At 37.0% G+C, this 17174-nt stretch overlaps 1 protein-coding gene across 6 annotated transcripts in view; it reads left to right on the forward strand.

Moving 5' to 3' along the window:
- The window catches only part of ank3b (ankyrin 3b), a 633883-nt gene that overhangs the window by 142759 nt on the left and 473950 nt on the right, over window positions 1-17174 (forward strand). For 2 of the 6 annotated variants that reach the window (XM_039771378.1, XM_039771390.1), the window contains exon 1: window positions 11224-11698. The exons of 1 other annotated variant lie outside the window; for it this stretch is intronic. In XM_039771378.1, coding sequence (XP_039627312.1) covers window positions 11633-11698 — 66 coding nt within the window. In that variant the 5' untranslated portion in view covers window positions 11224-11632. Of the gene's footprint in view, window positions 1-11223; window positions 11699-17174 lie in introns of those variants that run through there. 3 more of the 6 variants (XM_039771428.1, XM_039771439.1, XM_039771420.1) reach the window with 2 other exon arrangements.

Below are 17174 nucleotides of genomic sequence, written 5' to 3' on the forward strand. Positions count from 1 at the left end.
CCATTAAGCATCGGGTAGAGGCAAGTGGAAAAAAACACATAATCGCAAAGACAGAACTTTAAACCTCAAGTCTATAGGTAAAGGTAAACAGTCAATTGGGTTACATTTGGGGCAGAAAATATATTATTTATATTGCTTGTTTATAGGGTAAGACACGTTCTACTTCATTATCAGCACCTGGCAGCAAATCTAGTTGCAGCTTTGCCTTCACCTATGTATTTTGTGCTTTTGGTTTTTAAGAGGGTCAGTTGTCAGCTCTAACCTTTGAAGATTATGCATTTACTACCTGTCAGTATCCAACCGGGTGTTCCTGGTTATACGGAGATGTTGAGAGAGATTCGGGGTTCCACTATTACCATTAACAAAAAAGCTGCAATTACTGGTTTGTTCATTGATGAGTGACAATCTGGAAATTGATAGATAATACATGATTGATTTCAGCAAAAGAATCATCAAAAAATGGTGCAGAAGTAGATGCTAGATTGGCCAGAGAACTGTAAATTGTTTTGTAGCTTTTGAAAGAGTACAATTGGTGCCTTGAATCTCTGCAAGAAACAATGAAATCTCAAGACTATCAAGACATTCTGGAGTGAAACGTACTGCTCAGTGTCAGAAAGCTCTGTTTTAGTTGCAGGTCATGGATCCTCCAACAGGATAATGATTCAAAAAACAACTAAAAGCATGAATGGCTAAGAAGAAAACATTAGGCTATTCTGAAATTGTCCTTGATGAGCCCTAATTTAATTCCTATCAAACATCTATGTAAAGAACTGAAACATGCAGTCTTTAGAAGGCACACTTCAAACCCAACACAGCTGAAGTAGTTTGCTCAGGAAGAGTGGGCCAAACTACCTGTTGACAGGTGCAGAAGTCTTACTGAGAGCCACAGGAATCTCTTGTTTGCAGCGTTTACCTCTAAAGGTTGTGCTACAAAATATTAGGTTGAGGGTTCCACCATTTTTGTCCATGTCATTTTCAGTTGTGTTATCATTTAAAATATTCTTATGCATCAAAAGCAAGTCAGTATAATCAATGATGGGCGCCAGTTACTTTAGTCAGTTTCAAGTTATTTCAGAGACAATTGTGGATTCTTCTTTTTTTGTGGAGGGGTACGAACAAATTGGGCAAAGTCTGGAACTGGAATTTGTCACAGTACAGGATAAATACTCAATGTGCTCAATAATTTATTGTAAAGGAGGCAATTTTTAGTCCATTCCTAGTACAATTAAAACAAAACTTAATAATCCTTCTATAGCTATCTTTTAATTACTTTCCTGGAGCCATATCTACAGAGATCTTTCTGGCAACCCCCAATACCCCTGTATGCATGAGCTTCAGCTTGCCTTCCACTCGTAATATGTGTAGAGTCCAACTAATTCCACAATTTAGCGATAATCTCCTGGTACTGTACCAGTGCCACACAACCTGCTTGTTATTTCACTCCACACTTAGTAATTATGTCCTGACCAACATGTGGTATATCACTCACACTTGGACATACTCTGTGTTTGCCTATGTGCACCCCTGTTTTCCTTTTCTGAAGCAGAAGCCCTATCTGACCCATTCGTTTTTTATGTTTCTACCGTAAGCCTTTTGTTCTCATAGTATCTGCTGGCACTGTCACTATAAATAGATAGATAGACACAGGGTGAATAAAATGGACTCTGTGCTGCTTAAAATACTTTAAGCTTGTTGCATTCTTAACCTTTACTTTGCCTTTAAAAGGAATTCAGAGCAATAAAGAAAATAAGTTTTGTTTAGGGACAATTATTATACACTTGGTGTTATGTTTGTTAGGAGTTCTTGTGAATCAACCTAGAACCCAGAAAAACACCAGGGAAGCAAAGGTGTTTTATTAACAAAAAAAGGGGGTTAAATCAGAAGGAGCAACAAAATACACAACCATAAACAAAATAATAAATTCATGGGACAATATTTGCCCTCACTATGACAAATGAGCCCTGACTGACCAGTGGGATGGCCGGTCCACTTCCCCCTAGTAAATAACCAACATATACTTTTTTCCCATCCACATAATCTATCTCTCAGGTAATACTTGCTGCTGCTCCTCCCTGTCAGGAGAGTTTTTGACACTACATATTCCAAGCTTATCAGTCTGGGGACCAGAAAGACCTTTCAACTTAGATTGACTGCTTCCAGGTCCTAGATGTGAATTACTTACAGAGTAAGGAATAATACATAGAACCCAGGGTCCTATCTGTGATGCCATGCTGAACATCTGTCTACAGTGTATTATAAATGATAGAGAAGCCTGCAGAGACCTAATAACAAGAAACATGAAGCTGTACGTAAGCCGGTATATATCCACACTGACAACAGTCAGTTATTTTCTGGGATTCTTCCCTTATCTGTAGTTTTGTAATTCTCTTAGAAAACGTATCTAGAGGTTTTTCCTTTTTACAAAAAAGTCACCTTCTTACACAACGCAAAGAGCCAGTTTAAGAAGAAATGTGGCATGTTTTAATAAGCTTTATTTCTCTGTCTAAGCTATAAACATTTCTACTGAAAGTGTTTGATTTCCCAGTCACTTTGTTAACCAGAATTATTAGCAGCTCCTCATTTGAGAGTAAGACCTATGTGGCAGCATTAGCTGGCGCTATATTAGTTTGGGTGGTAGTCAGATGAATCACACAAGATGATCATTATTTTATTAATTATATACAGTATATTTATTTTTGCTTGTGTGTGTGTGTACTGTATGCTACAAACTTGCAACCTCCCGACTAAACTCTTACTTTATTATCAACACCTAGCTCTGATTCCTTATAATTCTAATTATCTTCTTAACTGATATGGAAGCGGTAAGGGTGTACATTACTTTTTTAATGTATGAGTTCGGTATGTTGGCCTTGTTTATGATGGTACAAAATTAGACTGTAAAATGTATAATGGGTTGTTTGTCACCAGTGGTTAGGTTTATGTATCTTATTTAACAATTTTTTGACATCTCAATTACTACTAGTTACTGTATATCCTAATTTCCAAAACCATATAAATGAGAGATAGTGGACTTTTTTTACACATTACTGGTTATATAGAATATGTGCTTTTAACTTGTATATTTCCTTTGCTGCCAGCTTATAATGTGTACAAATGTTGTTGATTTTCTGATCAGTGTACTTTATAACTATAGAATAGTAAAAGTACTGTACACTGGTTAATTTGTTCATTCAGGAAAGGTCATTTTTCCTGAAATATACTGTAAAAACCAAGTGAATGGTTTCTGCCCTAGTTATGACCTAGTTGCAGTACTTGGCGTCAGACTTTGAGTAATGCTAAGGCCCAGCAAGAATCCAGAGAGACACAGAAAAGAGGGATTCTGATATGTTTTGTAACCTTCACATCTTAATGATGATAAGTTTATTTTTGGACAAAGTAATGAAGAAATGAGACATTTAAAATACTATATATTAATACTATATAATAAATATATATATAATGCACATGCACTTTGCTCTTTTGCTCTGTCATAGTTTTTAATGTATGTTTACGTGTCTTAGTTTTAAGGTTAAATTTTAGCAATGCTTTTTGCTCTTCTTCTGTTAACAGGCTGCATTTATACTTGTGTTCTTCTTCAATTTTAGTAGTACGAAAGTTAAGTGTTAACCCAGAGATTATAACGGTTTTGTTAGTACCTTTATATCTACGCACATTTATGAATTATAAATAAACTTACATAATAGAAAGCTCGTCCCTTGCATAAAGGGACCCAGACATCAAAATATACACCCCACCATTACACACTGCTTTCTGTACCCTTCTTTTTTGATCCATGCAGGATGGGAATGTGCATTTTTGGGTGGAAAATTCTTTCTTCTGTTTTATTTTGCAGACACTAATAGAGCTTCTGAACATCAATAGCTGCCATTGGTTATATATAATAAGATGCAACAAGTAATGTGCTCTTAATTTACCTGTTTTGGTTCAAATGTTAGTTGAACAATTTCAGTTTGTTTACTACTTTGCAAAAGTTTTATGATCTTTTATTGGCACTCATTCAATCTTTCAAATTCAGGGCCACTACTGACTGATGCTTTGTTTAGGTGGTGGTCCATTCTTTATATACTCATCATGAAACTGTCAACAAGGTCAATCCTGACTTGTTTTGTTGATGTTTGTTAACTGTTCATATTTAAAGCTACTTAATTATTTACTCTTGCCTCATTTGACTTAATCATACGCACATGATTGATTATTATTCCCTTCTTGCTTTGAGTAGTATTGTCTGCATAAATGAAGTAATGACAATGGACACTATGAAATACATAAATGACGTGAATTCAGAAAGTATTCAGATTCCTTTACTTTTTCACATTTTGCTATTTTGCAATCTTGTGCTAAAATCATTTAAATACATGTTTCTCCTCATTAGCCAACACTCAATATTCCAGAATGACAAAGTGAAATCAGAACTTTAGAAATTCTTACAAATGTATTAAAAATAAAAAACTGCCAGTTGTGGAAGGAGAGCCATTCTAAGAGAGTGTCAGAAAATCTGTGTGAAGGGGGGAGAAACTGCTAGAATGACAACCATCACTTCAACTGTCCATCTATCTGAGCTTTATGACAGAGTGGCCTGATAGAAGCCACTCTTTAGTAAAACACGCATTGAAGACTGCTTGGAGTTTGAAGAAAGGCTCCCAAACGACTCTCAGACGGCAAGAAACAAGATCCTCTGGTCTGATGAAACAAAGATTATTGTCATGACTGCAGGAAACATGGCATTGCTCATCACTTGTCCAGCAGTTAAGCAGCATCATGCTAAGGGCTTGTTTTTCAGTGGGAAGAACTGGGAAACTAGGCAGGGATGAGGTAATGCTGAACAGAGAAAAGTGTAGAGATATCCTTAATGAAAACCTGCTCCAGAGCACTCTGGACTTCAGACTGGGTAGAAGGCACAACTTCCAAAACAACAATGACAATAATGTTGTGCTCACTTGCTCTTGGACAGGTAGCAGATCCAAGTTGCTGAGTCAGAAATTCCACATGAACCCACTACCAATTTGGAAATACAAGTTGGTCAATTCAGACAAAACAAAGCTACCCTAATTGTTTGAGTTATAATGTAATACTGACCTTTCAGCTTAGTCAATTGCTTAAAGTAAAACATATGATCTGGTCAGCCTGAAATGCCACATTTTGGTCAAATTGCATTTGGACTAAAGTGATACACATTTAGTACATTTACTGAAGCTTCCTCTTTATTTCTGCAAAAAAAATGACATCTATCTTTAATTAAGTGGGGTTTTTTTTACAGACCAAATAAAAAATTGCCATCAACCTCGTGTTTCTTTGAATAGTCTGCCTAGAAAACTAAGAGATCTGAAAAGTCAAGTGAATGCAGCATAAGCACAAAGCAAAGACAGCGCTGATGTGGCTTAGGGACAACATTGTGAATGTCTTTGAGTTTCCCAGCCAGAGTCCACACTTGAACCCAACTGGAAATCGGTGGAGAGACCTGAAAAATAGCGGTCATCTGATGGTCTCCATCCAACCTGACAGGGTTTGAGAGGATCTGAAGAAAATCTCCAAATCCAGGTGTTCTAGAGGTTTACCAGAGGAGACTGCAGGCCATAATCACTGCCAAAGATGCTTAAACTAAGTACAGAGTACTAAGTCTGAATACTTGTGTCAATTATATATTTCAGTTTTTTATTTTTAATAAGCTTGTAAGAGTTTCTAAAATTCTGTTTTCACTTTGTCATTCTGGGGTATTGAGTATTGCTAGATATAAGGAAAAGCAAATGTGAAAAAAAGTGAATGGAACTGAGTATTTTCTGAATCCACTGTATACATACATGCATATATTTATACAATTTCAGTGGTCCTAATCTAAAATTCTAAAATTTGAAACTGTTTGAGAGCCAGTATGACACCACAAGTGGAAAATTTGACACTTGACCTTATTTGACTATATGGGGCTCTAACCAACGTTCCCTCCCAACACAAGAATGCTAAAAGGGAGAGGGATCCTCCATGAAATATCAAGCGCTGCAAAACACAAACTCACAGTTGATAAAGGGTTGGGGATCAGTTAGATGTTTGGAAGCTGCAGGTATATCATCAGCCATAGTCACCGCCATACCTATGTGCAATACGCATTGTGGTTTTTGCTTATTGTCTGTGCACAATAACCTTTTAATCAAAACAAAGCATTGTAGACGGAGACAGAAAGACTGTCGTTGTTTGTTGTTGTGATTGTTTAACAGTTGATTCAGCTATTCTGATGGTACTGCTGTGCACAAACTTTGTTTTATGCACAAAAATATTAAGAATATTATAGAAAATTACCTTCAGACCAGGGTATGGGTATAAGATGTATATGAAACGTAAATACATTTTGTATTTAGACTTGCGTCCCATCCCCAGGATATCTTACTGCATATATTCTAGTCCCAGGCATTTCAGATTAGGGATGGTCAATCATCTGCTCATCATGGATGGATGCACAATACTTTTATAGATAGATGGCTAGATAGTGTGGAAAACAAGCCCCGGACACAGACAGGCAGACACCGATGGTTCCAACATACAAGTTTATTTACAGCTATTTACGGTCCACAAAACAGTCCAACACAACACATGGTGCCCTTGCACCAAACACCCTTCTTCCCGGGCCTTCTAGTGGTCCTTTACCGCTTCTGTCTTCCTTCCCGAGCTTTGTCCTCTTCCTCCCAACTCCTGCTGATGACTGGAGGGAGACGGTCTCTTTTATACCCACCTGGACGTGCTCCAGGTGCCCTCTGATGAACTTCCTGCGGCAGAAGTGTGGTGTGGCAGAAGTGGCGCATGAGCACCCAGAAGCACATCGGGTGTCCCCGGTATTCCTTCCACCAGCACCTCCGGATGTGGCAGAAGTGCTGACATCCAGGGCTCCACAGTCGTCTGGACACCCTCTGGTGGTGGCCACGGGCTTCTATAGGATTGAGCTTCCCTGCTCAATTCCCGTGGTTCCCATGCAAGCCAGGGTGACTGCCATCTCGTTATCCAGGGGAGGCATAGCCCCTCTCTCTGTCCTTCTAGGCGTCCTGGCTGGGCACAGCAGCCCGCAACAACAGATAGATAGATAGATAGATAGATAGATAGATAGATAGATAGATAGATAGATAGATAGATAGATAGATAGATAGATAGATAGATAGATAGAGATATGTTGTTTAAGTGCCATAAATCACAGATGGTTATGCCTGCTGGCTGGTTGGGTGAACCAACAGAAGCCGGAGTTAAGTAGCACTTCCATCCCCATACAACAGGTGGCAGTAGTCCTCCCAAGACATCCTAAATTGGGTACATGGGAGTTGGAGTCCAGAAATGGACTCCTAGTTTCCACATGACCCAGAAATGCTTCCAAGAGGACACGCTATGGCACAGGAAGCATTCCTGGGTACATCCGCCGCTTCATCTGGAGAAGTCGAAGTCAGGAGGCAGTGGGTGACACTCAACAGGAGAAGCAGAAAGAGAGGATTCACGTATTAGTATTTGTGGCTTGCTTGGTTGTGTACACTTGGTGAGCTATTTGTACAAATAAAATCCTTTTTTTGAAATGGGTACTGTATATGTCTATACTATATATAAATTCTACATCAGCACTTGTTGGGTCGTTGTAGGCTCTTTTTGATAATAAGCTTATCTGTTTACACAGTTCTGATCTCTAGGTAAGCATGGTCCAAATGTGCACTGACTTCCAGCACTGCGGTTATTTAACTAGCTCCCTGGGCGGAAACAGATGGTCCACTGGTAGAATACAGGAAGCCCATCCCGGGACTCATCCTATCTGCTGTTGGGCAGAGAGAAGATGTGGTTAGTGATCACTTTTGCCCCTTTCCTGCAGTCATTGTTGTTACCTTGGTCAGGCCACTTAGATGCTCCCCATGTGCCCTTGTGCGACAATACAGTATACTGTATATATATATATATATATATATATATATATATATATATATATAGAGAGAGAGAGTGTGTGAGAGAATTGTATGTTTCTGCTGTAGTGAGCTGGCAGTACAATCTTAAAGTCACAACTAATTCTGTCTCTAGTTGAAACTTCATTAAAATCTCTGCACATCACAAGTAACAATGCTGCTAAGTAGAGTCGAGTATAACTGGAAAAAGTTACCCATTTTATTTATGGTGCCTTTATAAAGAGTTCAATCACTAAACAGTTTATGAAGCATTTTACATTACAGTAAAAGATCAAACAGCTATTTCATCCATTTAAGATGTCTCTGCATGTTAGAGATGACATCATCATTTGGATGTCTTTAAGATTAACCATGAAACTATGCTACATGAATAATTCATTTTTAAACCTAGTGAAAAGATGTATTTCTTCTTGTAAATTTTAATTTTGAGAAACTATCATTGTATGTACGTATTCTTTTTAATTGTACTGTGTCATTTCTAATTTGACAGACATTCATGAATTAATAACAGTATTTTCAGTATTTTAAACTGCTATTTTAATATTACATTACCTTTCAACTAAGGATGGCTTTTGTGTACAAGCAAATAAAAAACTAGAAAAAGCCAAATACATCAGCTGCCAAGCTGCTTTCATTCTGTCCTTGCATGTGAAAATGGCAGGCAACCACACAAAAATGACAACACTGTTACCCCAGCAACAGGGAACGGAAAAAATACTAGTGAAGACGACAAAGACGAGACATGCTGAGGATGTCTAACCATGACCTATCATTTTTGCCTCGCTTGATCAATACTTATTAAATTATTCACATGACTACTGTTTGTTCACAGTTTCAGTTCACCTGAGAACCTTCTGACTGTAAATAATGTTTTTAAAGCACATCCATCCATCCATCATCTGAGAACATGTCAGGGTCATGGTTAGTCAGAAGCTAACATCAACAGCCTCAGGTATAAAAGCACCAACCACCTTCAAATGGATCCTTGCCATTCCTTCATAAGGAACATTTTTCTCAGTATGCCATTTACAGCTATCAGTTAACCATATTTTAGTGTGAGAGAGGAATTGATAGTACCTAGAGAAAGTTCAGGTAAGCACACAAAGACTCTCATGGACACCTACTGCTTATGGAATTAAATCCATGTTTATGGAGCAGCTCCAACATCTGTGCCACACTGCCATGATTTCACAGTATCATTTTGTTTAAATGTATGACATTTTTCTAAATAATTCTATAAGAGAGTAAAACTGCAGGGTATCTGTCTGCATCAAAATTTTCCACAAGGTGGCATGTATGTACCCTGTCATTTGTGAATGTTTGTTTACTATATCCTCCTAAAGCAGGCCACCGTGCTTGTGAATGAAAAAATATGCCAAAGCACTCAGGGACAATTATTTACCATCTCACAGCAGAAGGTAAAGGAGGAAGGAACTGTCACTGGAATTCTTAAACTTATTCCAAGTTGCTTTCCCTGAGAAGGATCAACTTTTGCTGGCCAATATGACTATCATTCCTTTGTGTATCTTTGACCTTACCGAGCTCTTGCCTGGAATCTGCAATTCGGACAAGTTAAATTAACAGAAGATTTGACATTTTCAAGACTAGCCAGGCCTTCTGGTTTATGCTTTAATCGGAGTGTGCTTTATCTGTTTATATTTATTCATCTACAAAAAGTACTATACTATTCTTTAAAATTCCCCTAGTAGATGTGCCACAAGTAAAAGATCAGAGAGTATACTAAATGTTGAAGGATATGCCTTACATTTTCTCTGGTACTATATAATAAGTATGTGATTTTCTTGAATTTGCATTTTTTATTTTAAATTTGTTGCCAATACACTTTCTGTGGTGCGATTTGTATTATTCTTGTTTTATTAAAATCATATATCCTTTTATAATGCCAGCCTGAATGATTTTATAGTATAGTATACAAAACCCTCTTACCTAGCCTATCAAAAGTATTGTCTTCTGAATGCTATGGATATTTTTCATGAACACTCATGGTAAATGTAGAGACCACCAATTTGATTGATTGATTGAACCTTTAGACTTTAATATTACAGAGATTTTTTTTATAGTGGACACTCTCAAGTTGTGCTTTCTAAAGCATTTAACATTATGATGCAGTTTTCCTCTTTATTTAAAGCTAAGCTAAAAAAACAACAAAACACTTAGAAATTCTGAAGCACCTTTCATCAACACACTCTTACTTGAGTATTTATTTTTGAACATGCCTGAGAGCAGATGTACTGCTCTCAGCATCTCCGTGTTTACAGTTACACATGGATGTGCAATGTTACTTGGAATGTTTGACTACCCATTTCCAAGAATATCCATGACTATACACTTTTCCACAATAACTTCACCGCAATATTATTTTGTTTAAAAAGATGCTTTACATGTTTATTATGAGATATTCCTGTTTAGCTTATAAACAGGGGAAGAGAAGGTGCTTAGAGTCATGAACCCTGCTTTCAATCACCACATAGTGCAAACACTTCTGTCTACTCCTTGAGACTATATTTCTGAGCTGGTGTCTGTTTTCTGTCTCCTCTAAAATCAAAGCAATATGAAAGGATGAATGGGTACAAGCATTAAAGTGAGTTAGAATAAAACATCCAGAGCATTTTGTGATCAAAGTGAGTAAATCATGTGACAGATCATACAGTTTAGCAGCAGGTAAGTTTCCTTTCATTTAACCTTCCCATTTCCCAGCTGGAAGACAGTCATTTATGACATTTTTTGCCAATTGTCAAAAGGCTTGTGTCTTTAACATGAGAACTTTTTTTCTATAATGAAAGGGTAGGAGGATGTGCAAGTTAAATAAAGAAACCTGCCCACTGGCCTTTTTTATGAGACTACACTTGCTCAGCATCCTCCTCTGTCAGTTTTCTTTTCTGTCTCACTCTTATTGTTATTGCAAGCAGCCAGCTAAAGGGAGGGGTTTTCTCTTTGAGGCAGAATCCTGATTGTTGCGATACGCTACTCGGAGACTTCCCCTGTTGGTTGGTCCTGATGTGTCTGGCTAATGAGTTAGTTTGTGAAGCTAACAGCAGTCTTTGGGAATCACATCTGATATTCTCAGTTTGCAAAGGAAAAGAAAAGCTTTAAGGAGGGAGAGTGGGTGGGGGTACTTGTCAGCAGTGTGCTGTTAATTTCTCTCTCTCTCTCTCTCTCGCTCTCGCTCGCTTGCACTCTCTCTCTCTCTCTCTCTCTCTCTCTCTCTCTCTCAGAGTGTGCGAGAGTGAGTCTTCTCATCAGCACCATTTAGATTCTGGAAAGCACTAGGAGGAGTAAAGGCAATGAAAAACTCCTTTTGGGTCTTATGTCTGATGTGTCATACCAGTAGAAAAACCTGCTTGCTCAGGATATCCATAACCAGGAATTCCTCCTCCTTTTAATGTTTCTTTTGATTCTTTCTTGTCTTCTTCACCAATTTCTTCTCCTTCCGTTTTACTCCTGGCTTGATGTACACAAGAAAAGGAAACAACTGCCACTAATCCAGATTGGGGGAACCCTGTGTCACGCTTACAGCAGCTGGCACTGTTTTTGCTATATCAGGTGGACTTTTCATGTTTTGTTTTTTTAAATTTTTTTTTTGGTCACCATGCTGACTGAATCACTGCCCTTCTTGATGATGGAATAAAAAAATAATCAAACAAAAAGGAAGCTGAGCTACAAGATAAAAGATGAGTGAGGAAGCAAAGGATAAAGGCAACAGTAAACCCGCACACCGGAAAAAAAAAGGCAAAAAGGTAAGAAATGGAAATTTGCCAAAAAAAGCCTTGACCAGCTGAGCAGTAAGCACGCTGTAATGTTTTTATCCTGGAGACGAACAACAGGCTGGGAATAATTCATCAAGGCAAAGTTTGGTCTGTAACCTGAAGCAACAGCTATTATTGTTTTATGCTCTTTTTTTTATTTTTTTTTTGTAGCTAGAAGTGAGGTGGTATTGATTCCAGTGTGGCTGGTTCTGATGGGTGTGTTCCTCCGTGTGATGTTTTTATTCTGTATCAAGTAATGCTGCCAGCCTGTCGATTACAACATGTAGCCTAACACACTCCAGCATTACTCTCATTTATTGCATTTAACTTGTCTGCTTGTCTGCTTTTATTCTTAGCATTTTAAGTGAGTAAGAACTTGATCAAATAAAAGATAAAGATTATGCCAGCTTGTAAACAAAACCTGTTACTGACAAAGGGTGTCATGCCATCTTGATATTCTAGTCTTAGTGGGAGCCTTTTATTTAAACACTAATTGTGACAGTTAACCATTTACGAATGTCTACAAAGACAATGCTGTGGAAACACATTTCTGTACTATAGATATACCTTTCATTCATATATGTACACTGTTAACACATACGCACACACATATATGTGCATAATGTAATATAAAAATCTACTTTTGTTTCAATTTCAGATTGTACTCACTTATGCATGTCATCGCCTCTATTAATATGCCTGTTTGATAAAATCCTAGGCAATCAACAGCATGACATCAATGTTATTGTAAAAATGAACTCGATATTGATCTTGCAATTGAGAGTTAAGCCATATGCACAAAAGTCTTTTGAGATAAAATGGTTTCATTTATTTTGTTACATTTTGGTATCCTGTTATATCTAAAGAAATTGCTTTGCAAGCGCCAAGCTTTTATTATGAGGGGGTTGGGAGAGGGCAAGCGATTTGTTCCCCTTTTGTTAAAGGATTACACGTGTTATTAATGGGTTCCTGTGCATCCCTATTGATTGCATTGTCACTACAGGAAACAACAGATTTTACACTCTTGTGCGTTGATTTGGTCATTATTGTGCTATTAAATCATCGTCAAAGCAGATTTTGCTGTGCTCATTTGTCTGTTGCTCGGAGTATATGAAAGTTATTTTTAGATTTTTTTTTCTAGCTCAGGAAAGACAGGATGAGCAGTGTATCAGCAACCTGTTGCTTTGCCTGCCTAGTGTTGGGGAGTGCTTAAGGCACAAATTTTTAAACTCTTTGTGTTTTTTCTCTAACATATTGAGGGTAATGTGGATTTTATTGTTGAAGTAATTGCAAACATAAATGTATGAACAGCAATAGGTCATTGGCTTAGATGCAAATGAGTGGAGGTGTGGCCTTTTATTTTTGGGAGGGGGAGGGCAGACTTTTTTGTCATAAACAACTGTATTTTGTCTTTATGAAAGCAGAGATTGTACAGAAATGAATTTTAAAATATTTTTGTCAGATCCTTTTCATTTTTTTGATGCTGAAATATTTTCATCTAGTTTAAAAATATACCGTTCATGTTTTAAGTAATGACAGATATCTGCATGCATCACACTAGTTACTATGCATTTTATCCAGCATACTGTATAATAGTGCCTGATAATTCAGACTAACACTTTGTTTTGGAAGTAGCTTTACTTAGAGAAGATAAACCACAGAGATTACATTTGCATTTTCCAGACCACCTTAAAATGGCAGACTATGCTTTAATTTTCCATTATTATACATTTACATTAGAAAATTACTATGTTTTTAAGAAGACAGTGGCATTTCTTTTTAGCAAATCTTTAAAATGTTATTGACTAGCAGAGAAGCCCTTCAAATCTTTAGGCATCTTACCCCATAATGTAGCACCCTTCTAAGTTTAATACAGCTCCTTACAGAGCAGGTAATATTACAGTGCATTGTTTGTTTTAAGCAATGCTTTTCTTAGAGAATATGGTCCACAACTGCATTGAAAGTAGAGTACAAAATATATTAATTTGTCAAATTGTCTTACATTCGGAAGTCAAGCACTCTACATAACTTGCTCGAGGTCGCAAAGTGTATTAACAATGGGGTTTTAGTGCTCTGCCCTGTATTTTTGACTAGAACTACATGCTACATGGATTCATTGTCACACTGTTTTAGTAGCTTAAGTATTCAATCAGTTTGTGTTTTTTTACTTAAAAGAAAACACATCCATCCTTCTATCTTCTCATCTCAATAAGGTGAGAATCCTAAGCACAATCATTTGGAGTATATCTTGACAGCCATGTGTGGATGGGATGAGAGTCCATCACAATTCAGATATACTATAATCACAGTGAAAAAACTGCTCACACAAAGTAGTGTGAGATCTTTAATCTTTAATCTGTCCAAGATGCATTGAATACAAATGAGGAGCCAACACTGAACAGGATGTCAGTCTGTCACTCATTCCATATCTACAATCATAATGGCAATTAACTGTCACCAATCAATGTAATATGCACAATTTTGGGATATGGGAGGAAACAATCATGTCAAAGAAAACCCACACAAAGAAAAAGATTAAATTCACAAGGGCAATGGCTGTAATGACTAGCTTACTCTGGTCCCAGGACCTGTGACAAAGCAGAGTTAATCATTTTGCCACTACACAAGGCAAGTAAATGCAGTATTGACCAAGTAGTAGGAGTTTGATAAAAATCCATGTTCTTGTCTATGTTCTTCCAAGCTCAATCCTATACATTTCACCTAAAACCAACTGAAAAACATACCAATTTCCTATTTTTCTGTTGTGTTCATTTTTCCTTAACATACCTCAGTCATATTCTATTTTTATTCATAGTATGCAATTAAAAATTACAAAGCTGTGCCCAGCTTTAACACTATTTTAGTCTCAGGGAAAGGACATTTCATACTTGATGATATGCATGTAATTAGCTGTTGATTCCTAGGCTAAGGTCTTCTGTGATTTTTAAGGTGTCTATCCATGAGCTATGAATTGTGACATAAATCAGAAACATGTAGGATGAAACTATAAACGTAACTGCAAACAAACAAATTTCTTACATAAAATGCAGTACGGGCATTACCATTTTGTCTGAGTTTAAAATGTGCATTTTTATTAGAAATTTGAATGAATACTATTTCATAGTTATCCGTGAACCTGCACCTTAGACTGGGAATTAACACTCTTTTGCTTTTCAGTGCTCTGCTAATTTAATTTGAATTAACATGAAGCTGTTTTCCATCCTTATATTTGGTATCTTAAAAATATATTTGTAAGTGTGCACAATATATAGTCCATATAAATTTATGATAATTAAATAAATTTTTTAGTACTTAGCTATTTAGCTTTGTACATGTCTTCCCTGATATTGTGTTAACTTTAGTATGAAAAATTAAATTTAAATATGTCTTTAATGAGGTCTTAGAAAATTTAAAGGATCTAATAGGTGATGTCATCCTTGTTTTGGTTTTTGGGGACATTTTAAGAAGATATTACAGCTTATTAAATGAATTGCTGTTTCATAAACTAATGGATCTGAAATAATAGGTTTTCTGATTCATGGTGAATTAAATAAAAGAGAAATGCGTCACAGGATGCTTGGTGGCTGGTGATTGCTTGTATAGTGTGGGTTTGTAAGATTTCTAACCCAACTGTAATAATAGTACAGTGTCTACCTTAGTTAAAAAGGAGCAATATAGAGCAGAAAGACAATACATTGCACATCCCACCTATTTGATAGCTGAGAGACTGACTAATAAACCTTTCTGTAGCCCTTTTAAACCATATAATTGCACTTCTTTGATGTCTGCCAAGAACTCACTCCCTACAGAGAAGGGATTTCGTAACATGCTTTTGAAACAGGTGACATGTTCCACAATACTCAAAAGCCTTCCTCTGAACATCTATGGATATGTGATCAACTCTTTCCTTTTCCCACCATCACTCTCTCAGTGTGCTTTTGATGCTCAGTGGACAACATTTTTTTCTTTATTTGTAGCATCCAGATGTAGCTCTGTTTGCAGTATAGCTACCAGACTACATAAATCTAGTTATTCTTAGATTGCTTCTTTCATTCTCTGTTGACAACCTTTGATCAGTCTGTAAACATTTTAAAATGGCTCCTTTTATTTTATATACTAAGTAAGTCAAAAGTCTGTCCTATGTTTAACAATTTCACCATTCATTTTTACAAATCAGGGCAGCTTGACAGCACTGTGGTTGTTGTTACTTCCTCACAACCCCAGGGCCTGGGTTAATTTCCAGCCTGGGCATTGTATGTCTGATATTTACACATTCTCCAAATGTCTGCATGAGATTTTTCCTTGTTCTTCTTTGCATAAATCAAGAACACTTAATTAGATTATTTTGTGTCTTTAGATGAGGGATCTCCAACTCTGGTCCTAGAGCACTACTTGGACTGCAGGTTTTCATTCTTACCCTTTTCTTAATTGGTGACCAGTTTTTGCTGCTAATTATTTCTTTTGCCTTTATTTTAATAGATTCAGACCGCTTAATCATGTGTTTTTTATTAATCAGCAGCTAAACCAAAATGAGATACAAAAGGAGCCAACACATGACCAGCTAACCTGTGTTTATCATACAATATCTAAAATTTAAGAAATTAGAAGATCTCAGTAATGTTGATCTTCTCAGGTCTTCAAAACTTTGATATTGCTTCTAGAAAAAAGAAAATCCACAATTTTGGAAACGTCTGGTGTGGCCTAATGAGACCAACTTCAAGCCATGTAATTAAACAACATGCTTAAATAGCAATAAGAACGGGCTTCTAATTAGGAAACTGGTTGGAGTTTGAGATCCCAGCTTAGCTGGTCACCTGTTGGCTCACTTCACATCTTATTTCTGTTTGGGTGCCATTTAAGGAAAAATGGAGGAATTCAAGTCAAGCTGATAGAAGTTAATCAGTGGCATACAGTGGTCACTAATTAAGAAAAGGGTTAGAATGAAACCCCACAGCCACAGGAGGGCTCCAAGACCGGAGTTAGAGACCCTGCTCTAGATTGAACTTATGTTAGACAAAATTCCAATTCTAGTGGCAGTGGTATGTCACTCTGTTTAGGGTTGATTCTGCTTAGGAATGATATTTGTCTTGCACCAGATCCTACTTGAGTAATATGCTCCAGACCTCCATAGTCATGTATTAGACAAAGTAAGCAAAAAAATTCAAAGTGCTTAAAACAAACCAAGGCATTTCAAAGACCATCTTATTCATCCATAGGGATAATAATTTTTATCTTTCCACACATCACTGAGCTTTAGTGGAGTAGACATCCCATAACAAATTTTACACATGAAAGTGCTGTATTTTTTATTTATATTCTATTAAAAGAAGTTAGGACTCTTAAAGAGTGGGAGGCAAAGGAATTTCCAGTGAGGCTGAAGTTATGCACATTCTCAGTAGTGTCTGTTAGTGTCAAGACTCTTAAGGCCACAGTGTTCTGTCAGACATCTGGAAGATAATGAGCATAC

This window comes from Polypterus senegalus, chromosome 1 (genome assembly GCF_016835505.1).
Source record: "Polypterus senegalus isolate Bchr_013 chromosome 1, ASM1683550v1, whole genome shotgun sequence".
Lineage (NCBI taxonomy): Eukaryota > Metazoa > Chordata > Cladistia > Polypteriformes > Polypteridae > Polypterus > Polypterus senegalus.